General features: G+C 51.8%; 1 protein-coding gene across 5 annotated transcripts; it reads right to left on the bottom strand.

Moving 5' to 3' along the window:
• Positions 1-166: 166 nt before the first annotated feature.
• On the bottom strand, positions 167-24,709 carry LOC122364208 (activated Cdc42 kinase-like). Of its 5 annotated transcripts, XR_006253513.1 has the most exons (25): positions 24,358-24,453; positions 22,559-22,772; positions 21,861-21,998; positions 21,383-21,580; positions 20,763-20,912; positions 20,234-20,382; positions 19,795-19,935; positions 19,382-19,541; positions 18,788-18,904; positions 17,312-17,427; positions 16,793-16,941; positions 16,292-16,428; positions 15,066-15,225; positions 9,087-9,304; positions 6,963-7,172; positions 6,373-6,597; positions 4,872-4,929; positions 4,766-4,832; positions 4,416-4,547; positions 3,780-3,945; positions 3,222-3,382; positions 2,291-2,549; positions 1,798-1,929; positions 307-1,426; positions 167-262 (listed from the first exon to the last, which is right to left on the bottom strand). XR_006253513.1 is itself a non-coding variant. In XM_043334369.1 (24 exons), exons 2-24 carry the CDS (start codon positions 22,643-22,645, stop codon positions 1,310-1,312), a joined length of 3,501 nt encoding a protein of 1,166 aa, XP_043190304.1. In that variant the 5' UTR covers positions 22,646-22,772; positions 24,358-24,709; the 3' UTR covers positions 167-1,309. The 5 variants fall into 5 exon arrangements, 4 of the variants coding, with proteins under 4 accessions (XP_043190304.1, XP_043190305.1, XP_043190306.1 ...); XM_043334369.1 differs by adding an exon at positions 8,614-8,628 and having other exon boundaries at positions 167-1,426; positions 4,766-4,929; positions 24,358-24,709; XM_043334370.1 differs by adding an exon at positions 8,614-8,628 and having other exon boundaries at positions 167-1,426; positions 4,766-4,929; positions 24,366-24,468.
• Between the last annotated feature and the right edge of the window lie 1,651 nt (positions 24,710-26,360).

The following is a 26,360-nucleotide window of genomic DNA, read 5'->3' as shown; positions in this document are numbered from 1 at the left end:
CCGGCATCGACAACTGAGTACGCAACAACGGTGAGCTTCGGAATCACTCAGCACAATTAAAGCGAGATACCCCATCAATAGAGCTCTACATCGATAGAGCGGTATACCCTCAATATATAAAGTTTGTTGGCTTTATACCACGCCTCACCAGCCCACCAGACACGTGTTGTACGCTGCAGGTATATTGCAGTCCGCTACATCGGGTCGAACATATCGGCCGCTACTGTACCGGGCACCGCCAGCGGCCGGGTGTCGGCGAGACAGGGACCACGGTCCCCAGAGACCGGGACCACGGTCCCCAGAGACCGGGACCACGGTCCCCAGAGACCGGGACCACCGCACGATGGACAACGGTCCTGAGAGACCGAGACCACGGTCCTGAGACCGGGACCATCGTCCGACAGACCACGGTCCTGAGACCGGGACCGTCGGCCGACAGACCACGGTCCTGTCCTGTGAGACCGGGACCATCGTCCGACGGACCACGGTCCAAGCCCACACCCGTGCCACAGGCGGCGCGATTTTGCGCAGGCACACGCGATTGAGACTAAAAAACGTACAAAAGTACAAACTGGGTCGCGCGCAGAGATTCACAACTCCTCGTTATAATTTGGGCGGCCGGCCGCCGCGCCAGCCGCCCAGTATTTGTCAGTAAAGCTGCAACTGTGGCACGTTCTCATTAACTCAGTGGCGGATCGCGCACCGATCTACCCGCAGGGTCACGCGCACACCACGCACGAATATAAAACAGCCCGGGGGCGCCGCTATTTCGGTCGGCGGGGGGGGGGGGGGGAGGGAAGACGAGCACCTACGTCGTGATGCTGGGGAGGGGTGGGGTTGAGGTCGCCCTCCGCGGAGTGGGGGCGGCGCTCCCCTCTCCTGCCCAGCGGGGCGGGGGAGCGGAGCCAATACCCCACCCCGAGGAGGTGGAAGCTGGCATTTGGAGGCGCACAGGGGTTGGACCCGCACTGGTCCCGTTCGAGGCATAGAGGCAGAATAAAACCCACATTCGCTTGTGAGAAACCGCCGATAATACTTCGCACACGCACCGCCGTCACACACGCACAGTTCCGACCGCCGCCGGCCGCCAAAACACACAGGTAGGTACATCATAGAGCAGCTGATCTCGCCAGCGGCCCCGTATATCACTGCCACACCGAGCAGAGGCCCGAAAACCTGGCCAGTGTCGGTATCTAATCCGAACAGATTCCATAGAGATCTGCCTGTCCACGAAGGACGTCTCATATCAGCCTGAATTTAGTGGACACGGTACTCCGATGGTGCGCCCGGCGCCGGGAGGAGCGGCCCGTCATACGACGGTGGCCTGTCCAGACGCGGAGCCGTGGCGCACCATCAGACTGCTGACCGCCCTGCTGACGTTCCACTCGACCTGGCGCAGCGCGCGGCTCACCTCGTCACACGCCACCTGCCGGGAGAGACGCGACAATCAACGCTATCTGGTGGACAGGTCAATAACCAATGTCAATATTGGACATTGCAAAGAACAAGTCACCAGGATAGGCAGTCAGCTTGGTCAGACCATACTAGTGACCACAGAAAATGTGGTCAGTAAACAATAATACAACTTCCCTCTTACTAGCGCCCGTGACCAGCTATAGCCCGAATATCTGCGACTCATGTCGACCACTTTTTAGATCCCCTGTACTCCAAAACCCTCACTAACCTATCTAAAACTAGAGTCCATGTGTCTCACAATTTCGCGAACGAACCAGCCTATAATTGCCACTCCAACCTCGACCTGACGGGTACTTGATCCAAAATGTGGCCCGTACTGACCTCTCTGCCGAGAGCCCGTGTGACCTGGCACAGTTTGATGGCGCGGTGCACGTCCCAGCTGGTCTCGTTGAGCGCCAGCAGGCAGGCCTCTGAGGTGGCGCCCGTACCCAGCACCTTCAGCATGATCCGGACCTGGACAGCGACCACACATTGGCATTATACGTTGAGACTCAGTCTGAGCTCAATTGGACTAGTGAAGACTGAAGATTGTAGAAAGCTCGACACACAGCTGGACCCTCACGATACAAGTCTCGAGAGTCCGATTCACATCAATGAGCCGGTAAGACTTCAAACATTACAGTATTCCCCTGTTTCAGTCACATCAAGTACCCTGTCATATGTCCTCACTCGTAAGGAAATATGTCATGACGATTCGGTCATATTTCCTCATCCCAATCGGCGCATGCTCTACAATCTTGCCTTTTTGAAGGACCAGCGGAACCTTCAACCCTCTAGGTACTCGCCCCTCCCACAGCTCTCCACGCCGTCTCACCTCGTCGCTCTGCGCACCGTGGGCGGGTCCGCGCGTGCGGCGCGCGTTCGGCCGGTCCGCAGCGAACTCGAGCAGGTCCTCACAGCTGACGTGGTCGCGCCACGTGTAGAGCAGGTCGGCTCCGGGCGGACAGACCGACCCGGAGCCGGAGCCGGAGCCGGAGCCGGAGCCGGAGCCGGCCGAGCCCACACACTCCTCGGGGATGTGGTCGAGCGCCTCCATCTCCTGCGCCAGCTGCGACTCGAACGAGTCGTTCAGACTAAAAACATAGACGCATATGATGGTTAGCTAGAGAAGGGTTTCAATGGGTATTAAAAGAACTGCTCATGCGGTTCGTCCAATACAATTTTCAGTGAAAAATGATGTCGAAGGATGGAACTTTTGCCATTTTTAAATGCCCCTCAACATAGAACAGGCTGCCTGACTTATCAGGTCGGAGAAAATGAATTTACGCTGAGGAAGAACAGTAGGTTAGAAGGAGGTCGAGGCTAGTAGGGATCTGACGTGTATTCTCGAACAGAGGCAGGTACCTGCTGCTGGGTGCTAGAAGGTCAGCTGGCCGGCGTGGCTGGGTCAGCGGTCACTGTTCGTGGTCCGGCCTGGGTCAAAGGAGGACCGAAGTCACAAAAGGATAGGGACGGAGAAGGTAGGGGAAAACCAAGTAGGATCAGAACAATGAGTAGGAGCAGGAAGGAAGTAGGAACTGAAATAACTTGACAAAGGAAACACTTTCAAAGCCATCTGAGCTTAACAAAGTGTTAGGCCAACGTTATTTATTGCGCAGCGAAACAGAAGTTACTGAATCAGTAAACGATGTGACAGAAATTAATCGGACATGCAACATCCAATAAGTAAGCTACCAACTGCGGCGACGAGACTTCACTGCACGGGCACCGTTGGGACCCTGACAACCCCCATGAATTCCACTCACTTGAGCCGGGGCGGTTTGGCTGGCGGCGCTCCGCGGGGCAGCCGGCCGCCGTCCGGTACATCCTCTGGTGAGAGGCTGTCGGCAGCCCGGCCGGCCGGTCCGCCTGCGCCCGGCAGCAGCAGGGGGTGCTTGCGCTGGTGGCGAGGCTTGCTGGCCGACTCCTGGGAAGGGGGAGGCAAGGGGTGTTGGTCTTATTGAGGAGAGTGATAGGCATCAGCAGTAGAGAGGCACAGTGGGCGCGGGCTAGTGACAGCTTCGAACACTAGAGTGGCAACGGTAACAGAGCAGATGGCACTGCTGTCAACTAGGTGGAGGAACTACATTAAAGCTCAACGAAACTGCATGGTCAGCAGTGAAGTATAAGCTTTTACTTTCATCCTATCATCAATGTAGAAGCTAACAGCTGCTTAGTGCTGCCTTAACTTTTTCTAGAATCCTTCATCGCAATTGCACTAAGCAATCAAATAAATTCATGACGTTTAAAGTGCACCAGAATCCATTCATAGGAGTTTTGTGAGCCAGTTTGTGAGTGCAGCCGCAGGCCGGTCCCGTCCTCACCTGTAGACTCTTGGTGCGGTCTCGCGGCGGCAGCGGCAGCGGGTTGGACGGGTCGGCAGCGGGCGCCGAGCCCACAGCCAGGTCTCGGTCGATGGACATGGTGCGGTGCCAGGTCTGCAGCGAGGCCGAGTCGGACGGCGCGCCGCCACCCGGCTCCGCACCACCCCTGAAAGGCAGGGTCACACAGTGTTAGTAAAATATGGTAGAGAGACAAATTCGGCTAGTTTGGTTAGAAATCGAGTAACTGCTTATGAGGTGGAATTGGTACAAAAAGCGTAGCGAATTAAGCTCAGACATTCTCTAAATATTTAGCAAAAAACAATTCTCTCCATTCTCCCCTCCTTTTCATTCATTCATTCATTCATTCATTCATTCATTCATTCATTGAATCACGCATAAATCCCCCTTCCTTAGTCTCAGCCTTGCATTCACTCATTCATACTTCATAGCCATTCATTCATTCATTCATTCATTCATTCACTCATTCATTCATTCATTCATTCATTCGTTCGTTCGTTCGTTCGTTCGTTCGTTCGTTCGTTCGTTCGTTCGTTCGTTCGTTCGTTCGTTCGTTCGTTCGTCCGTTCGTTCGTTCATTCCACTCAATATGCTCTGACTCTCTCCCGTCTGACTCACTTGGCGGCCAGGGTGGCGGCGCGGCTGCGGCTCACTCCCTGACTCCGTTCAATGGTGGCCGTCCCGGTCGGCAGGCCGCTGTGCTTGTTACCACGGACCTTAGGTCGAACCGTGATGCCGGCTCGTAACATTCTGTTGGCATAAGGGAGAGTTGAGATAGGGAAGACAGACAGGAACGATGGCTAAGGAAACATGAAAGTGTTAATAGTCGGACAGTGTTGATTGCTGAATCACTTTAAACTGTGAAAAATGAACAATTATATAATTCAAGGTTCAATAGCATCGCAAATCTGAGGGGCATGATTCCAGAAGGTCTATAATATCCTATAGTCTGCCATCATCCCGCTCACCTAAGTGGATTATCGGACGTTTCCATTGCAGTATCTTCAGTGGAGGCGGCGGCGGCGGCGGCGGCGGCGGAAGTAGCGGGTACGGCGGCGGCGGCGGCGGCGGCAGTCGGCGGTTTCTGCACCAGCGAGTTGTACGCCTCCCTCTCCTCGTGCTTCAGAGACGTCTGTAACAGCGAGAGAGCGGCCATGCAGGCGGCATGCAACGCACATAAGCGCTCCACCAAAACGGCGACGCTGCGGCGGCGCAAAATGGCAGCACGGCGACTCGGCCGAGAGAGGGGCGCCAAGCTACGAGGGCGGACGGACGGGCGAGCTTACGTACAAACGCGCCGCAAACACATACTCGCACACACATTCCGACGGGAACTGAGTAGTAAGTGACAAGATGCGTCCCATCTGCAGGTTGGGCAACGGTATGGTATGATATGGTAAGTGACAAGATGCGTCCTATCTGTCCCATCTGCATGTTGGGCAACAGTATGATGTGATATGAAAGAACGAAAACTTAATATTGATTCAAACTATGCGATTAACAATACGAGTACTAAGTACGATAATGGCAGCGATTCCCATGTAAAAATAAAGGGAGCGCCGTAGAAAAAAATGAGTAAAAAATGTAAATGCAAGTTGCCAATAAGAACGGAATACATCAACAAACACGATGATGGGGGGGGGGGGGTATACCAGGCATCGATCCCAACCAAAAGAAAAAAAAAAGATACCGCGACTACGGCAAACAAAACAAAAAACAGAAGTCAACAATCAGGTTCATAACCAGCACCCAACTACGGAGTGAATATGGGCATTGGGCAAACTGAACATCGAACTCTGAGCAGCAAATCGGCAGCACATCTCGCTTTGATTGCATAGAACCAAGCGGGAATTTTCCTTGGACGTAACCGCACTCACCACCATTCGACCAGCGTGAGTGTGTGAAATAAATGACACCGACAGACGGGCGGTCACCGGCTCGGACGAAAATTTATGGCGGGAATGGTGCAAAATATAGCTCTCAGTTTCGATTGAGCCAAACCGTAGTAATTGGTAAGAGCATATTCAATTAGAAATAAGACGTCCGAGCCAGCCGGCCACCAAATAATACTGCAGCACTGAACAACGAAGCGGAGCGGCTAGCAGAGGAAGGGGCCATGCGGGGTGGGAGGGGATGGTCCACAACCGCCACACGGTCGGCCAGTCACACGGACTGAGCGGAACCCGTGGCAAGCCTACCTTATACCGAGTCCTGTGGCACAGAGACGAGACGGCGTGTCAGAGGCAGCGCACCGCCGTCACACGCACACTGAGGCGAGCCTACAAAGGCAGGCCACTTGCAGGGACACCCACACGGCACCGAACACACTCGGCTGAACTCTCAGAATGAGGCTCCGACAATGCGCCCTCTGAGCGTTGATTCAAGCCGCTACAAAAGCTAGGCCCCATCTCGATGTATGCTTTACATCTGCCAAAGGCTCAATAGTTTCCCATCGTTCCCGCTCGCCCACAGGTGCTGTTGATAGTGATTCGGGATAGACGCCCAGAATACAAATGTCGGCCCACAGGCCTCAGTCATCCACTTGTCAGGAATGGAACACCAGTGTTCTACCCACCTGTATATCAGGGATGCTCGCCGCCTCTGTGCTGAAGTTACGGCGCGACATCGGCGGACTCGGCTTCAGCTTGAAGGAGAACTTCTTCTTGGTCGGACTGCTGGGTGTGTGTGGTGAGTCGAGCGAGTCAGAGTCGAGCTCGGCCATCGAGCGGGCCGCCAGGTCGTTGGCCATGGCGATGGCCTGCTCCAGGGTGCGCCGGTCGGACTCGGAGATGTCCCGGACCTGTGACACGGCGGAACGGGTCGGAGGTCACACGTCAGCAACAAAGCCAGGCAGGTCGCAGACTGAGCGGTAGACAATAACGGTCGAAAGTTATTTTCTAAAGCTCGGCGACCTGTCTTGCTAAGGAAAGAGGGCAAAAATCTTATTGTGCCACCCTGACAAAAGAAAAGCGAATTATGTAGCATAGCAATAATTAGCAGGAATATTCGGAAAACGTTATAGGTACTGAAATTGGAGAATATGCTTAGAGAAATAAGTGAAATAGTATGGTTCTGGTATATCTCTTGATAGACTCCCCACTCCCCAAAGGGCATACGGGGCACTACCAAGCCCGACGTCTCCCGCTAAGCCGTCCCGTCGCCTACCTTGCTCTCCTTGCGTTTCTTCTGACCGTGTTCGCGCAGCATGCGTGCACTCTGCTCGCGCAGTTCGTTGCGCACGTTGCTCGCCTCGCCGCCGGAGGTGGATTCCTCAGACATGACGCGATCCCGGGGCCGCGGCTGGGGCGCCGCCGTCGCCGGTCCGCCCAGAATCGACATCACTTCGTCCATCAGGCTGGGGCCCAGGTCAAACGGCTGGAACACACGACAAAAACGGAGTAGCAGCGGAGGTAGATTACTGACACGTGCAATGTAGCCTTGAGAGATACTAGGTATGGATTGTGGAAAGAACAACAATACACGTGAAGAACACATTTCACCTTGAACACATACGGTGACACATTGCAAGCACACAAAACAGAGAACACAGATACAGAAGCACTGAGTTCGAGTGCCGCCACTATTGACACTTTGAATAGTGGGTCACAGGCGTCCGTCCGATTGCAGGCCGGTCGTTGGGCGGTGCCGGTGTTAGGCAGCGGTACGGGCGGACGATAAGATACAGGACTGAGTCCTGGCGGGCGGGGAAACCGGGACTACATAGAGAGCGGAACGCTCCAGGAGGACGGAACAGAGGACGGAACATGATGGAGGAGGGCTTAATTGTAAAGAGTGAAGAATGGCGAGTTGGAGAGCAAGCAAAAGAATCATAAAGTCGAAGTGTCGGAGTAAAGAAAAAACTATTACGTAGATGGTCGTCGTAGAATGTTGTTGTTAACAGAACTGGTCCACCAGGAGGAAAAAGTGAGGGGCCGAGGTGTGATGTTACACCTTTCACTCTTCCTGACGCACTGTCCACAGTGCGTCAGGAAGAGTGTTCCTGACGCACTGGCTGTTACGCATGCGATGTTTTGCCAGTCCAAAGAGATATGGGAATCAGACGGAACAGATGCTCTCCAGGCACTAGCGGCTCACTCATCGTGTAATGATACGCGCTTACATCCACGCTTCAGTGGCCCACGCTTGCCACCCGCGCCCCATTCAACACTGGTCAACGACAGCCGTATGGACAACAGCTAATAGTTGGGCCTTTCTAATGAATCAGAACACCTGCGTACAATACAGCGGTGCGGATATGTGCAGAAAATACTCACCGAGCGCCACATGGCTACACGCTACCCCACTACCACCGTGCTGCCAGCGACCACCGTTGTCCCACCCCTGGCACCGATCACACACCCATCCCACCAGCCACAGACACACTGTCTACCGCTACATACGGCCGGCCGGGTGAGGCCGAGGGCACAGATAGCGCCGGCCGTGATCAGAGTACGACGTATCGGAGGCCCGGGTGCAGGAGACACACAGGCCATATTATACGGCCATATTCCGATCGAGTGCTTCTAATACCCTAACCAGCAGACCCTATTTTACATAAAAAACTTTCATGCCTTTAAAGAGCGATCAAAAGGCTCAACCAATCCCGAAAAACGACCAATTTATTTCCATTCCACTTTACGATGATTCAAAACCTTGTTCGTATGGGGGCGAGGGGAGGGAGCGGCAAATCCGCTCATTTTCCCGGAAGCTCGAAATCAAATTGAAACTTTCCTCAAGTGGGTCCAACACCTACAATTTGGCTGTTTAAGCCCCCCGATCAATATCCCGCCGGTAGCCGGTCGTGTTCATTACTCACCAGTCCTGAGAGGGGCTGACGTGGAGAGGAAGGGGGCATCGGTCACCGGCAGAGTATCGGAACTGATGCAACAGATCACACCTCCCTATCAAAGCGGCTTCGCAACACAACAGCCGATACCCTTGTCAATGCTCACCTCTGATACCAATCGACTACGGATGTGAATCAGCAATGATTGCATAGTGCGTGTACTACAGATAGTGCACAAAGACCTACAAATCCCCTGGAGAAAGAGGGCACATACATGGAGGAGGGAGAGAAAGAATGAGAGGGAGAGGGAGGGAGAGAGAGGGAGAAGGAAAGGGAGAAAAAGTGAGAGAAGAGAAGAGAAGAGAAGAGAAGAGAAGAGAAGAGAAGAGAAGAGAAGAGAAGAGAAGAGAAGAGAAGAGAAGAGAAGAGAAGAAAAGAGAACCGCAGCGAAGCGAAGAGAAGAGAAGAAAAGAGAAGACAGTGGAAGAGAATAGACAACTTACATCGCTCTGGAAGGGTGGCGGGCTGGCCGCTCCTGTGGCCGCCGCTGCCGCGACCGCCGCCGCTGCTCCGCCCTCCTCCTCATCACTGATCTCGTGGTACTCGTGCTGTCCTTTGGCGCCGGCCGTGCGACGGTAGGTGTCCCCGCGGCCGGCCGGTCGCTCCGCCGCCGCCCCCGCCGTCCCCGCCGCGGGCTCCCACACTCCGTCCGCTGCCAGCTCTGGAGGGAGAGAACGCCGACATCAGACACACGGTAGACGGGAGACAGAGTTACGTCAGCCGGGAGCAGCTGTGCGTCAGGAGAGGATAACTGGTGGCGACCTCTGATCTCAGGTCCTTGATATTTGGACCAATGATTCGACTCCCGACCGTAGCAGGGGTTGTGCATCAGTCGAAGTTGTGATTCAAGGATGCAAGGACGTCAGTCGAAGTAAGATAACATAGAAAGGCCTAAAATAGAAGGCCGAGGCCGAGTCTAGAGATGTTTCGCATCTAACTTTTTATCTTTAATACATGTTACTCAACTAAGAGTCCTCACACTCTTTTAATTACCGGCAATTACTTTTCGCGCTCCGTAAGTGATAAGTATCAAGCACTGATAACTATCAGGGTAGAGCTTGGTGCCCATCCGCGGGGTAACTCCTGGTTTGAGTCCAATAGCACATGCATTGGAATCCCGGGCGCACCTTCACTACGACTAGCACAGTTCAAGAATGTGATGCATAATACGCCAACATACTACTTAGTGTTTAGTAGTACATTGGGGTGTCGCCTCAAGTCTACCTAGCGTCTCTGGACCACACCACTACGGGTTACCGCAGAAATTATCAATGCAACTTCAGGGTCCGCAATGAGTCATCTGCAGCATCTGCAATGCGATTAAAAAATCTGATTTACCTCTCCAGCTCAAATCCATACCAGCACCGCAAGTAGTTGTCATTCACGTAGCAACGCCATCAAATTGCCATTAGCATTCAGATGAAACTATCGTTGTGATGACTCGCAAGCAATATAACCAAATGCAGCCCCAGGTGGCTCATTATTCGTGGATTTGGGCGAAAAACCACTGCGCCCGTGTCGGTAGACGGATGTGGGTCCCGGCGGACAGAGAGTTCGCCCATAAATATAACCGAGTCCACCCACAACCGGAGCCGAGTTTGCCCACAAACATCTCCACGGGGTCCACGGAGGCCCGCTCAGAGCCGGACCTGGTAATGTTCGCGACCACGACCAAAGAGAGGGACAAGCAGCGCACGCCGGTAACCCGAGGAGCTGCCGACAAACCCACCTGACGACGACTGGCCATAAAACCCGTGGTCTCACTCATCTTGAAATATAACGCCTAAATTTGCATATTGAGATCAGGTGAGGTAAATGAGTGCAGTAAATGCACCTCATCGCATCATCGATGATCGAACTAAAAACGATCCAGAATGACGGATTATTTGCATGATTAAGCCATGAATTTAAGAGTGTAGAATTATATTTGTTGAGAGGACCAAAGCCCTCTCAACTAGCGCATTGTGTACTGTTATTGGCAGAGTCCAGCCGTCAGAGTTCTAATTCGTGTGACCATTTTCAACACCGTCTCCGCGCCGCCGCTCACCTACCGACAAAGCCAGAGTCGCGGTTGTTGAGCTTGGTCTTGGGACGCGGTACGTCCGTCTGGAAGCCGGCGTTGAAGACTCCCTCGAGCGCCGAGCAGGCGGATCGGCTGACCGGACACCAGCGTCGCCAGCAGGGCGGCCGGCGACGGCGGCGAGTCGACGGGTCCGACATCCTCACACAGAGAGATGTGCCTTAGCAGTCAGTGGCAGAAATCCTCCAATACCAGGACAGACACCAGCGATTGGTTATCAGTGTCCAGTTTCCACTTATCAGACAGTCCTCACTTCTCGCTTATCAAACACCCGATCCTCAATCTGAAGTTCCTGTTCTTGGTTCTCTTCGTCACTGATTTTCTGTTCGCTATTTCAACTGTGAAGTTGCTATCGCTGGCCTTTCACAGAGTTCAGTTCGTCTGACCACGTGGTAAGTCTCCAAACTTTGTAGAACCACCAGCAGCAGACTCTTCTGGATGTCGAGTATCCTGGCCCACACCGGCAGCGAAGGTCGTACACAATAACAGCAGCCAGCGTTGGTAGACTCCGCACCCAGCGCGGTACCACTCACACACCTCTCACAGAGAGCACGTGTCGGTGCGGCCGGGAGCGGTGCGGCCGGCGGCGCCCGTCTGTCTGTCCGGCTCGGCGGCGAGCACGGCGAGCACGGCGGCCACGGCGGCACCTGGCGACCATCCGACCGATACGGGGCGACACGCCGCCCGCCACTGCCGCGATAGCCGCACAAGTCGCGCCCGGCGTGGATACGACGCCGAGTCACACCGGGCTGGAGACTCACAGCCGAGTCACACCGGGCTGGCGACTCACAGCCGAGTCACGCCGGGCTGGCGACTCACAGCGAGTCACACCGGGCTGGGGACTCGGCGACTAGGTGGGACCGGAAAGGTGGAGTCGTGCTGCCGCTCTCCGCCTTTGAGAACCCGGTGCTTCTCAAGATACAAAGGTGTAAAACGGAAGTGGAATGAAAGTGCCTGCTAGAGCTAGAATACAAGACATCAACCGGCTCATGATACTGCAATATTACGTCTAACGACAAGCTTCTTCACCGACGCACATTGCATGCTATTGTTAGAAGAAATCGCCGATAGAGCTCACCCTGTCCTCGCCCTGTAGGTATGATGCGCTAAAAGTCCAGAGCTTCGCATACTCAAAGCTTGGTCCACAGGCAGCGATTCCCACACAGACAGGATTTCATAAGTCGCGCCGCACCGGCGGAAGGGATCACTTAACGTCTTCTATCGCCAACTGGCGAAGTCCCAGTTCTGTTTCCACCAATCAGGGCTCGTTTACTGATTCCATCCTTCCGTCTTTTCTTCATCAATGTCAGACTTCGGAGGTCTTCTGTCGCACGCAACACATGAGCTCCTCCATCCCGGATGGCCTGTCCGTTAGAGGCTCACAGTCCGGTCGGGGAACCACCATCAGCCCAACTGTGGCACCGATCAGCGGCTAATCCCACCAAATGGCCACCAAATGACGCCCGCACCCTGCAAACAGTAGCAGAGCCGGGCGGAGGTTTCTTTTTCCGATACGGTGGACCGATCGATCGATCGGTATCCTGTCCATCGCTCACTGGTTTACATGAGCCGTACCCCTGCCAGTCGACTCGGCCGCGGCCTCGGGAAAACGGCCGCTACAAAACTGCTGCGCCGCCGCAGCCGCAATGATCTGTATAACGGGACCGGAGCGACTCAAAGGGTCATCGGCAGTTAGCAGCTTTGCGTAAAACGTTTGCTGATTTGATTGTCATTACACAACAGAAGCTTGACAACAATTTTAACGCATTGCACATCTTCAACCCGAAAGCGCATAAGGCAACTACTTATGCAGAGAAAGACAAATGAACGATTTCAGTGGATAACGAGAGAATCTTGGATTACACAGGAAAGCGGACGAAGGCAATAAAATAGCACCCACACCATGCAGAATATATCTGATTGAACGAACACTGGGAAAACTGTAGCATAAGCTTATTCTCACCTGGAAAGGCGCTGCAAAAATAGCACATTACGATCGCAATACGACTACTGTTTCTATTGTGTCAGCTGCCTGGCAACAAAGCCAAGCCCCGGAACCTCTAGGCAACACCAGCCCACTTACGTCAGCACGAATAGACGATAAGGAGAGGAGGCCGGGACCGGCGCGATAAATACATGTACACACCATTAGCACGTGCGCGACCCTTGACCAGAAGTGGTACCACCGTATGACCCCTCGCCCCTCCCAGTCCCAGAGGACGCGTACACCTGGCGGGCGTGGCGGGCGGGGTGTCGGCGGTGATCTTCTGGGAGATAATAATAATAATAAATTATTAAGTAAGATAATGAACCATTCGGCCAGTGCCTATCTACGTAGTGCCGGGGGTGGGGGAGGGCCGCGCGGATAGGCGATGAAGGGGACCGATGAGGGACCGATGGGGAAGGATAGGTGAAGGGAAAGGGCTGATAGGGAACAGACGGGGCCTGAGAGTGGCGTCGGATAGAAGAGTGGCATGGACACTGGGCACAGGGGCCAGGGAAAGCGCGCACATGTGCGAGGGAAGGACCCAAAGTCAAAGACGTCGAACGGGCAAAGCCTGAGCGATGGAGCAAGGACCGGGCAGGCCATGGGAAAGGACTGTCGCCGTCTGTGGCGCTCTGCTGTTCCAATGTATGAGCCGCTCGCTCCGGCTATCTGATAAGAAGTACCAGCACCGTCGGCCCGATATAGCGGCGGCCGGCCGACCGACGCTCCATTCACTCAGCACAGGTGGCTCATTCATTCGTGCCGAGGCTAACCACCGTCAGCGGCAGGACAACCGGCAATTTTGGTCGGATGGCAGCGAAAAAATTGTCCGACACGCCGCTCATTTCATCAGTCTAACGGCGAACCTCCACTAAACATTTCGAGCAGCCTAAACAATGGCTTGTCCCCACCCCCGTCCCCGAGTTGTCGCTAGGGTGTAGGGGGCTCAGCGATGGTTCAGCGGCTCCTAGGAACCGATGACAACTACGGGGCGGAGCTGTTCAACCATTTGCGTGGTCGGGATGGTCCCCACGATTGGAAGATGGTGGGAGGAAGCAGAACAACCCACAGCGATTTGAGCCATCAGCTGAAGACCAGCACCAAATTGTCATAAGACATGGCACGGAAAGATATCCAAGACTACAGTATGGGGGAGTGCTACAGCCAGCAGCAGCAGCATGCTAAACATGTGTCACATTGTCGGTATGCTATGAAAAGTGTGCATGTTTGCGCTACTTGAGCTGATACTAACATGTGGCAATGATCAATACGGCGAGCCATTCACGAACTTCGTTTGTGCATTACATTGCAGACAGACTTAAAATCCTAATGGAACAGGTAGGACACGAGGCCCTTATCAAAACGGTAAGGACACGGAGTCTACATTGGAACACTCAGGACACGAAGCTTCAATTGAAACAGACATGACAACCCAGTTAAGTGCACCGTGACAAGTCATTCCATTATAAAAGACCGCAGTCGGAGTTCTGCCGAAATATTTCCCATACCTCAGCAGGCAATGCTGCCTGCTCGCTAATTAATATGACCCAGCGAACCATAAAACACACATCGGGTTCCGTGTTGACACACCGATAGCATGCCCCATACTCGTTACAACATTAAAAGTGAGCTAACGTCTACCATAATTGTGTTCTGATTGCCCGATCTTGTACGCTCTCTGGTGATACACAAGGCAGGACAGATACAGACGATACTGCGGGGAAAAATAGCTCGTTTTTTCACAAATCGACCGAAATGCGCCAAGAATCATCAATTACTGGAAATAACAAGGCGTAACCGATAAGCTATGGTATCCCTCACCAGCTGCACATAGCACGTCCCCATTTGGTCCAGAAACACGCTTACTTCGTTCTATACCCGGCCCCTTCCCCTTACCCGATATCCTCCACCCTTACACATCCTGGTCCCCTGCCCCCTCTCCTATAAGTCTCCATGCCCCTCAATTCGGCAATCCTCCTCACCTGGTTCGGCATCTCTCAGTCAGCCTCCTATCCTCTTTTCTGTCTCCTACCCTTTACCTAGTCTCTCCCTCCTTCACGCAGTTCCCCTACCCTTTCACGCGGTTCCTAGTCTCTCGCCCGGTCCCCCTAACCCTCAGTCGTCCCTCACCCTCCACCTAACTAGTAGGCTAGTCCTGTGCTTCTCTCCCAGTTCCCTCCACCTCACCTAGTCCTGTGCTTCTCTCCCAGTTCCCTACCCTTCACCTAGTCCTATACCGATCTACCCAGTACCTAGTCCCGTACCCTTCACAGTTTGAGGTCCCCTAGTCCCCTGTTATATTGCCAGACCCGCTTTAGCTGTGCCTTATCCCCACCCCTCACCCGGTCCACTCACCCTCGGCCGGTCCTGCGCCGCGCACTGCCGGGTCGGAGGAGCTCGCCGCCAGCAGCGGGGCACGGTCGGACACGTCTGAGCCAGCGCGGGTCAGCAGGGAGGCGCGCAGGTCGTCCTGGGGCTTGTACGGGCTGACCACCTGACGAGGCAGCTGCTGATACTGACGATAGAGACAGAAGGGGTATGGGGGAAGTGAGACACAGGTAGTGGGTGCAATGGGAAGTGAGATATGAAGTCTGTGGAGACATTGGAGAAGTGAGATGCGGACAATGCAGGGACACGAACGAGTGAGAGTTTAGACACAGACCATTTGGAGAATGGGGTATTTAAGATGCTGACAGCAGGACACCTGGAGCTGTCGGCATTCGTGAAAGCTATTTCTTACGAGACATCTAGGGATACAAGTAAAATGCGGTAAGGAAACAACTCCAAAGTAACACCTATGTAGTTACTTACGGCTAACTACCTTCGATACTTCCTATGTTCCTATAAACGTCACATGACAGCGCGCATCAGCACATGCACATAAGTTTCAGCTAAGGTTTTAGAGCTTGTCTGAAGCGGGCTGAATTTCCTGTCGCTGTCTCCAAACCCTGCGATCAGTACAGTATCAGATATCTGCGATACCCGACCATGGTCCCACGGTAAAAGTGCGATCATCCGCCGGCTCGGGCCGTCTATGGCCTATGTTTCCAGTAGCGAGCAGCATATCCGACCATCAATCTGCGCGGCGATCGGGGTGGACCGATCGGTTCGGTCTGATAGGCGAAATGGACCGGGCCGCGATCGGCGTGGAGCTATAGGACAGTGCCGCTGCCCCGGCCGGCCCCAATCCGCCCGATTTGGGCAGCATGCGGCACCGCCGGACATTGCCACACGAACTCTGCTGAGGGCATTGTCCCGTGAAGCACCACGCCTTGGCAGAGGCCGGCTCTCAGGACATATCGCTCCCAAACCGACACCACTGAATAAGTTCAACGTCAACAGTTGTAGGAATCGTTGATAGAGGCGTGGTGTGCAGAAACGTTGCCTTTTCAACCTTTTCACAGAAATGACGCTATATCTGTTTGGTTTCAAGCTCAATAATTGCAATCTCAACGATAAGAGTCAGCCTACACGGTAATTCATTCCCTCCAAGTAACCTTTACCGAAACACAGATCTCCGACTGACACACTATCCTCACTACGACCGCCGGGAAGCCGGACGAGCCCGGCCCTGCCCTCACCTTGTCTCCGAGGAAGCTGACGTCGCCGAAGTGTGTGCCGTCCATGCCGACATGGCCCGTGTGTTTGAGGTCGTCCTGTGGCGCTGAGATCATCTCCGGCTTCAGACGACGTTTGGACGAGTAGGCCGCCTTGGCTTCTGAGGGACGCAGCGGGCGGGGCAGAGAGGGAGGTGAGGTCACACGCAAATTAGGGAGAACGGGAGTAAGGGTGATGGGAAGAAGGAGAGGGAGGGAGAGGGAGAGATAGAAAAAAATATACGCAACATGTATCAACAAGGTTTGCAACATGTATCGCTTGGTCATGTAGGTGGTCTGGAACATCTGGTTTGTAGAGGCCTATGCCTCAATCAACACACGATTCATTAATATCATATTAAAATTGTATTCAGAAACAACATGAAACGAAAAATCAGGCTACAATTTTTTTCTCTAGAGGAAACGATTACCAACCAGACTGTCTGATCAGGACAGCGGCTGCCAGTGTGTCCACGCCTCACCCACCTCCACGGCTGAACGGCTGGCTGGCCTGGCTGCTGGTGCTGGAGGGCAGGTTGCTGCCCAGGTATGCCACGAAGTGGGACGGGTTGAACAGGCCCGTTTTACCGGACGCCGTGACTCCCTTCCACAAGTTGGGGTGGTCGGCCACCGGGCTGCCGAGGGGTAAGGGGACGGTCACGGCACTGCAGCTGCTGTCGATCGGTAATCACAGCGTGGATACAACAATCACTGTCCGGAGCCAGAGCCAGCCACAAGACAGACTGGACACTAAATAATATCCACTTTAAATACTACAATCAGTTTCGTAATGAACGTAGCTACTATAGCCGTATCTGACTGCATAAGCATATCAGCATCTACATTTCGATCTATGTAGAAGACATACTTCTAACAGCAGAGCCTACTCCAGTTATTGACTACCGAGACAACGGACTGACAGTTGGCGACAAATTCGGGCAACATATCTGAGCCTGTTTTCATGATTCCTTCTCCATCCGTCCACCCAGCCCGTCACATACGTACCGTTTGTCCAGCACGGTGACGACGTCTCCGACCTCGTACTGGAGCCGGTCGCGTTTGGTGGGTGATGTGGGCTCACTGCCGGCCGACTGTACCGCCTGCACCTGTTCCGGCTTACACTGGGGGCGGACACATAGGTGCGTCAGTTACACAGGACAGAAGGGCGATGGCCGATTGGCAGGGTGACGGATTAACATGGATAATGGACATATGGTGGAAGTAAACTGTGGTCAAAATCAATTCCCACGTCACTATATAGAATGTCGGAGTGCATACCATCAGTTCAACAACTAAGCAAACGTCAGCGCAAATACCTACAACACCAACTGAGCAAGCTCTCTACAACAACTGTAGAGAGCAGAATCCACTGCAAACGGGCTCTAGCCACATCACCCCAGGCTTACTGCCACCCCTCCCCTCCCCGTGGTGGCCGGTAGGGGAGAGTGGGGCACATTCGTGCAAAAAAAAAAATGGATAAATCCATATATCTGTTCTTTGGTTGGTGCAATTAGAAAATTGTTGATTGTAGTATGGAAAGGAACTATTGCAGACATTTTTCCTCTTTAAAAATCATCTTTTAAAATTATCGCTTCTATTAGAAAAAAATGACTTTTAATAACTCTGAACGTTTGCACGAAACTGCCCAAAGTATGGGGCACTTTCGTGCAAGGGGTGGGGCACTTCCGTGCACCCTGCAAAGTTCGAGGAATTACCGGGCATTACCAGAAATTTACCAAAAGAAATTGACAGGGGGTCATTTCACTTGATTCCTTTCGACAAGAATGCATTGCACAACAAATTTAGAAAGAATGAGCTGGCCAACAAGAATGTGCCAACTGCCGGCCATCAGCCCGCCTCCGTGACCACGCCAAGGTCGCGTGAATTACTTGTCACGACGTCGCAAGCAGCCGAGACTGAGTCAGGCGAGCGTCATTAGTGAAACCTACTACAGATACAGTCATAAAACGCAAAAACGAAAAAAAAATATGCACGAATCTGCCCCTAGGCAGTGCGTGCACGAACCTGCCCCACAACGATTTTGTAGTATATTTCAAAAATTTTGTTGAAAATTGACACTTTTTCAACAAACAAGGTTGCAGCAGTTCCGTGAATAGAGTGAGCTTCTTTGCCGCCAATTTTGAAAAGCTGAACCACATTTCCGAGTCAGGAACACGAAAATGGATGCTATGAGAAAAGTTTGGAAAGCGCACGAATATTAGAATTTTGCGTTTTTATCAAGCATGACAGCAGGAACAGTTGAGTGTTGTCTTCTAAACAGTACACGAGGCCGGCGGCAATGATTTTTCATAATTTACCTTGAGCTTCGTGCAGTCACTCGTATTCCCATAAACCGCTGAAAACGAATGTGCGCATGTACGAAAGTGCCCCACTCTCCCCTACCTCTGGAGATTGCACTGTTCCCTATAAAATCACACACATATTCCCGCTAGCGGAACTCCCCGACAGCCCCACGCTCACCTCCGGTAGCAGCTGCGCCAGCTCGTGGAAGTTGGGCCGCTTGTTGGGGTCGTGCTGCCAACACTTGAGCATCAGGTTGTAGCAGTCCTTGGGACAGGTATCCGGCTGCTCCAGGCGCTGTCAGGGGTGGCAGGTAGGTCGGTTACAGCTAGACCACTGCGTCGGACGAGACACACATACGGAGAAGCACACAAGTACATACGGTTCGTCGCCAATCCGCCAAAGCCGGACAAATTACAGTATCAGTTAGTCAGGACCAGCAGCCGCTGGGATAAGGAAAGAATGGTGAGCGCTGACATGAATAAGAGCTAACGGACATATCGACTTAGATGCAATTGCGCTGCTATGAGGGGGGGGGGGCGGAGAGTGAGAGAACACTCGGGTAAAATCATCTTAGAAGAAGACAACTCGGGGAACGATGGAAAAATAGCAGGCAATGCTCGTAACAACGCTGATGGCACGGTAAGCACTGAACAGAGCTGGGAGGACAAAAATCTAGTGAGCAAACGTTCGACCGGCATTCAGGTTTAATATGTGAGGCCTATGTAGGGCAAAACCGTTCGGTCAGTCAAAAAGACGCCGGTGCGCGCGCACCTGGAAGTTGGGCTCGTCGATGGCCTCGAGGATCTGCTGTCCGGTGAGCGCCGCCCACGGCTGGAAGCCGTAGCTGAACATCTCCCACAGCGTCACGCCGTAGGCCCAGACGTCGCTGGACGACGTGAAGCGCAGGTAGTTGATGCACTCTGGCGCACACCTGGTGACGGGCAGAACGAGGTCAGTATATTTGTCTGCATTTTGTTTTGACAACGTTCCAATACTGCATTTGATAACGATAGATAAAAATGACAAGGGGTAGACCTAATTAGCAAAAAAGAGCATATGCGTCCTCCACGAGCAAGGATATGACACATACTAGCTGATGGCTGTCATGACAAGCCAAACAATGCGATCCAGCCGCCATTCAGTTTCAGTGTTACGTAGTTAACTGTTGCCGGAAAAGTGCTTACCAGGCGATGGGTAGCTTCAGGTTGACGTTGAAATTGGTTTGATAATAATCCTTTCCGACTCCCAGCATCCGTGACAGGCCGAAGTCGGAAATTTTGATAGTGTTCTTTGAGAAAACGAGGATATTTCGCGCCGCCAGATCTCTGAAAACAGCGTAGAAGTTGAGTGAATTAGATGAGGGTGTAGGTAAAAGCGCCGGACCGTTCCCGGTAGTATGTGGTTCCCACAAAGCAGCCGGGCAGAACACAGATTTTGACATCTCGTATTATGACACATCTTTGAAATTACTTATTTCAAATTGGCATGCCCAGACTACAGATATGAAAACAGCGATCACTTCTGCAGCCGACGCATGCCAAGTCTCAAATCTTACTCTTGCACCGGCGGAAGTGTCAAGTATCCCTCCTTCATTCACCCCAATTGCCGGCTCCCCATCCCCACCTGTGAATAAGCCGTTTCGACTCTAGGTACTGCATGCCGTCACAGATCTGGATGGCGAACCCGCAGAGCGTCAACACCGGGAAGCTGGCCCGCAGGTTCGGCTCCTTCAGACACTCGAGCAGCGAGCGTAGAGGAGCCAGCTCAGTCACCTGGAATGGGGCGGGACAAATAATAGGTCAGGGAACAGGTCAGGTAGCGCGGATGTCACAGTCAAAGAGTAGAGCAATGCGATAGCCGGTCGTAACGCGTCCTGGTTTCTTTCGTTCCAGTTACGTATTCCTGATCCCAATTCCTGATTCTCATCTGCAAAGGAGAACCAATTGAAAATCGGCATTGCGCCGGAGCCCACTACTTATGACTGTCGGCGTGCAATGCGTCAATCGTGTTCTATCTAGCCGTCGGACTGAAAAAGTCACCTACTGCCTTGTCAGATACCTAGCCATCCCATGCTCGTTCAGAGCCATCAGAGGTATGACCGGCCGGGCAGTCGACACACACAGCCACTCGCTCGCCGTACGTATCAGCTCACCAGCATCAGGGCGTTGGTGTCGAGCACCACACCGTACAGGCGCACGATGTGCTCGTGCTCGATGTTGTGCATGATGGTCGCCTCCTTGAGGAACTCGGTGGGGTTGGACTGCATCCGCTGCTTGCTCAGACACTTGATGGCCACCTGGATCTGTGTGAGGTGACGGCGGAACGGTCAGCGGAAGAAGGGATGGTTCGGCGTCGGGCAGCCCGAGCTAGCGATACAAAGTCCGAACAGCTGCCGCTGTCAGGCCCTGCCAGTCAACAAGGCGCAATGTCGACCAAACGACCATGACATATTGACTCACGCATAAAATATGGGTGCAGGCTAGTGTTACTCCAGTCCACAGCTAAAGCAAACACCATTCCACTCTCCGGTCTCCAGACAAGACGGTGAAAATCCATTCACTACGGACATAAAACTTATTAAAAAAATGCAGCACATACCCAGACGAGCTAGCCAAATCATTTTTATCAATAGTAGATGAACCATCATAGACGCACGCATCGTTCCAGAAAAAAGTGTTGGCTTCGGCCGCGAAGACACTTATGAATCATCGTCATGGCCATTGGCCACGCACACCGACACAAGCTAAGCGCCTAGGCGTTTTGAACGCTCACCCTGTGCCCCTCCTCGTTGGTCCAAACGCCCTGCTGCACCACGCCGAACTCCCCGGTGCCGAGCTCCTTGTTAACGACTATGGCGTCGGCCGGTATGATGTGTTTGGGCATTTTGATGGCGTGCCGCTGGCGGGAGGGCGAGTCGTCGGGCACGAGCGCCGGCTCTGGCAGCTCGTCGTCCCGCCGGCCTAGCAGCTTCTGCCGGGGTGACAGAGCGGATTATATCATCGCAAACAATATCAAAATATATTATACTCAGTGACAGTAAGTCAATCTGTATATGAATGACAACATATGAGCTTCATTGACATTGAAGAAATGTGAGTTCAGAATACTTTGGCACTTTATTAAAGACAATTTTTAGTTTTTACAGTTGGAGCCTCTATTTTTTCGTCGTCACGTAATCCACTCCCCTTACAAACATAGAAATCAACTGAATGTGAATAGCCACAGGCTCTCTGATGCAGTTATTGCTTACCCTTTTCATTTTGGACAGATAGTTTTGAGGGCAGTACTTGCTGAAGAACTTCTTCAGCCGTCGAATTTCGGGCTTCGACAGGCCCATGGTGACAAGATCCTCATCTGTCACCCATTTGATTTGTGGGACGTTCTGCACCTGTGAATCAAAATAAGGCCATTGGTAATCAGTGAACAAATGCTGGAAAATGTTGATCACCTAATTACCTACTATAGGTAACAACTCACACAGAAGACAAAAGACAAAGAAGTGGAAGGATTTGGGGAATCGGCGATAATGAGAAACAAATATGCATCAGTAGGTAGTTATGATGCCATATGAATGAGTGTTCTGAGAAAAGTGATGTTGGTATTCAGTGGTTCAGTGAATAGGAATACAAACATATTAGTCATTCAAACATGGCATGTAATATCATTGTCTCTTCAAATTGCCTGGACTGTTTGGTTAGTGCTGACTGCACTTGACTGCACTGACAACAGGGCACTAATTACCTGACAAAACACATTAGACAGCTAGACTTCACATTGCCAAGGTCAATGAGTGTGTGACCTACATGCTCTTTTGTCTTGAATACATTCTGATAACCAGAAGATAGGAATATAGGAAGGGTAAAATGCACATAACTATGATTTACCAGAAGTTGTACCTTTCTAAGCTGCCAGCTGACTGCACACATCTCAGCAACCCTGAGGTCTCACCTTCAGATCATTCTTGAAGTGGTTGTAGTACTGCTGGAGCTCAGCTTCAGTGAGGAACTCGTACAGGCCCGGGCCACGGAACGACATGGTGCCAAGATTCTAGTGGGTTCAGTGGGCAGCTCCCAGATCCAAAGGAAGCAGAGTAGCTGTGACACACTCAGCTCTCAATCAGCAGTGATGCCAATCAGTGAGGGCTGCCAGCTTCATGGCCAAGCTGTGGAGATATGTTGCACAATTATGGGAGCGCAACCATCCACCTGAGTGAAATCACACAAAATCATTTAGTATCTAGCTTTTAAGTGATGAATTGTAAAATGCCATTGCTCATTATTACAGAGAAAATATCTTACCTACTTGTCAAGGATTGAGCTATGACCAGGCAAGGCAACTTTAGAGTTAAAAACCAGTAAATAAGCAGTAAGCACCTATTTCAACCAGCATCTTTTCTTATTGCTCTGTACTAAAAAAGAAAAAAATATGTCATGATTGTCAAGCTATAATTTGACATGATTTGATTTTTATTTTTTGCAACAAGTATCAATTAGCTTAAATTGATACTGCGCTGTTCGGGGGCACTGCAAACTGCTCTGAGTGTTGTGTGTGCAGTTTTAACAGCAGGCATGGGGGTAGGGGATGGGCAGTCCTGTGACTTGAACACAGCCAGCCAACGCTGTGGCCGGCCCCAAACGACTGCAGCGGTCCGCGGTCGCTATGTACAGTGGCAGAAGGATGACATAGGGACGCAGTGAGCAGAGCCTGGAGCCTGTGTATGGTTGTACCACATACAAGGCCCATGAACAGCCCTCTGATTTTATTGTTTCTATTTCTGCAAGGGGGGTTGAAACTTGAAAGTCTTTGACGAAACACGTCCACCCGCCAGACTGCAAAGTATGGCAATTTTGACGAGATCTCGTCGGTGCGGGCTTGGTTGGCTGGTGCGGATTTTGGAGTGGTGCGGTGCGGATTTTACCTGGTGCAGTGCGGATTTGGCTTGGACCTTGGTGCGGTGCGGACTTCGCTTGGTCTTCTTACCCGGTCGGGTTCCCTTATTGACTGTTCTTTGGAAAGCCCTACAAATGCGTGACAGCCACGGTGACGCACCGTGACGGAGAAATGTTTTAATTTTACTCTACGAACTTACGATTGCGGCAGAACAAATCCATTCTCGCCTCGGAAATTATCGTGATGACGACGTCATTAGAAAGAAGACTGGTTGCGGTGGTGACTGGTGTGTCACATTTGCGAGCAGCTGGTTAGAATTGCCAATCAGCACGCTACTTTGGAATGACGTCATTAGTTTTACTCATACGAAAGTTTGTTGGGGCGATTTGATCAAGGGTCGTCAAATTCACACGTGACATTTAGCAAGTAGAAGGCCCACAGAGAGGGGAGGCGTTCCGAATGTCACGTGACCCAATATGCCCTCTGGCGCCCTGTGTTCACCGGCGTCCGTCTATTTGCTCTATTTCAAACTTCCGGTACAAGTGCGCTGCGCGGTCAGCTCGTGAAACTGAAATTGGAGGGGAAATAATTATAGTGAGATGAATGAAGTCCCTTGCATTATAATTGCCTGTGGGTTCGGTGCGGATATTTTGGGCTCTCGGCTCGCTTTGGTGCGGATTTTCTGGCTCAGTTTGAAGGGTTGGTGCGGATTTTGAACTTGGGCCAGTGCGCCTCGTCGACCTGTGTGCCATACTTTGCAGTCTGGTCCACCCGCATGTTGTTGAACTATCCGTCTTACAATATATACTTGCCTACTGATACCTACTCATTTATGAAAAAAGTTAAGCAAAAATTACCTCCTCACATCAACAAAGTGCATCTCTTTTCACAATTCCAGTTTAAAATCCAAATATTTTGCTCATGTTTTCAGTCTCCCTTCTTTCTCCTCCCATTTCTCAACAATCAACAGCGCTAGCCAGAAAATTACTTTGGCAGCCTTGAGAATACAAGTTGAAGACTTTTTTAAAATAGGTCTCTGTATTCTAGAGGTAAGCATTGCAAATATGATTGCAAAAAGCTGTATCTCTTTTGAAGATTTGTTTTGTTCAGTCATTTGACATTGCACAATTATTTAGAACCATGTTTTTTCATAATTGGGGCGCTCAATAAAAATAAATTGATGGAAAAATGTTGAGGCACTTGCGTATTTTCCACGGACGTATAAATAAACTGGACCCGCAACCACCTCCATTCAGGTGAAGCCGACAAGGCGCCATTTTACGTTGCCAAAAACTCGTGCTCTGAAAGGTCATCGAGCCAATACAATTGGAATTGCGTCAAAACGGATGATCGGATCGAGATGCTGGTGGTACCGTTCGACGGGTAATGCTTTCAGGCAGGTGATGACGCATATCACAGGTCATTCGGTGTCACGTGGCGCGTGCCACGTGCCGACAAAGTCAGGAAGGGCAAAAACCTTTAACATATGGTATGCTCGGCAGCAGGGGGTGCGGAATGCACGCGCTAGGGGCGAAAAACATGCTTTGAGGAGGCATCCTCCGATTCCGGAAAACCTTGACCTAGGCACACCAAATTTGGCACACTGACACTACTGGACACGCGCTTTAAGGTGGTGTACAAATAGGCGTGCTGGGGTACACGGTGCACGTGCTGTGCACGTGCAAACCTTTTGATGTTGCACTTTGTGTCACATATGCGGGCGCGCGGGTAGCGCTGGCAAGCTCAAAGTGCCAAATTTACATAGGCCATCCAGAATGCATTCCAGCATAGTTATTGAGCATATCCATCTCCTGGTGGACCCCGAAGGTGCGCTCTGCACGTGCAAAAATTGTCCGCGCCGGGCGGTGGGGATGCTTGGACACCCCATGTGGATTTATATAAATATCTCGAAAATAGCGTTGTGCAGCGCCGCCGTTTTTGGCACACCTTTAAATACATCTTTTTCACACATGCTGCGTAACTTTCAGACTTGGGTCACTCAAGGTTACGTCATCAGGTTACGTCCAAGTGACCTTACCTTAGAAAAAGTTAAAGTGCCCGTCATAGCACACAGACTGAACAATCGGTCTAAAACGTTGGCAGCGATTACTAAGAGCTGTTAAGAGCACCATATATACGTAAAGTACCTCTAGCTCGGAATTTCACTGTCACTGACCTAGGGTTCTGTTGATTTTGCGACCTTTCTTTTAGGTATAGGTAAGTCAATGGGAGACAGTTAAACTGCGCTTCTGTCGCACGAAACTCATATAAACATACTAAGCAATGCACTCAAATAACGGGACACGGGTAGCACGGAAACGTGACAAATTTAATCGGGAAATTGTACCTGTGACTTCTACTTATGTCCTGGGGTTATTTCAGGTCATGATCGCCCTCCACAACATTTTGACAGTAACCTTTGGTAGAGACATGCAAGAGCGCTGAAAACACTTTCGATATGTTTAGTTCAACTTCGTAAATTGAGGTTGTTGCGAGTTCTACGGATCATTTATCGGGAATGTCATGTTTGTTTTGATCACAATTCACAGCTGATGTTTTCATGCATTTAGGCCAGGTCGGGTCAGGTCAGGTCAGGTCAACCAGTAGGTGTCCTGCCGCTTATCCATAGTGGGTGTCAACCACCACTGATGGCGTCGTAACATGTTACGAACAATACGAAGGCACTAAAACTATAACTTCTTAAATGTTAAACTGAATGCTTAATTCGACATCAGCTCCAAAAATTGTCCTAGAAACATGTAATTTGTAAAACTCGAAAAGGTGAGCCAAGGTCATTAAAGGTCAGTGACCTTGACCTAATTTTCACGTGACTTTGACACCCACCATATTGCATGTGACC

Source organism: Amphibalanus amphitrite, unplaced genomic scaffold (assembly GCF_019059575.1).
Source record: "Amphibalanus amphitrite isolate SeventyFive unplaced genomic scaffold, NRLGWU_Aamphi_draft 000661F_arrow, whole genome shotgun sequence".
Classification (NCBI taxonomy): domain Eukaryota; kingdom Metazoa; phylum Arthropoda; class Thecostraca; order Balanomorpha; family Balanidae; genus Amphibalanus; species Amphibalanus amphitrite.
This window is presented reverse-complemented; position numbering and strand designations above follow the sequence as displayed.

Excerpts from the sequence above, each read along its gene's own strand:
- LOC122364208 (XM_043334369.1), bottom strand. The coding sequence starts at position 22,645 with ATGTCGTTCCGTGGCCCGGGCCTGTACGAGTTCCTCACTGAAGCTGAG. Across the intron at positions 17,428-18,787 it reads TGGCGCAGCTGCTACCGGAG|TGTAAGCCGGAACAGGTGCA; the intron begins GTGAGCGTGGGG and ends GTCCGCCCCCAG. Across the intron at positions 16,429-16,792 it reads CCAGCCGTTCAGCCGTGGAG|AAGCCAAGGCGGCCTACTCG; the intron begins GTGGGTGAGGCG and ends TGCGTCCCTCAG.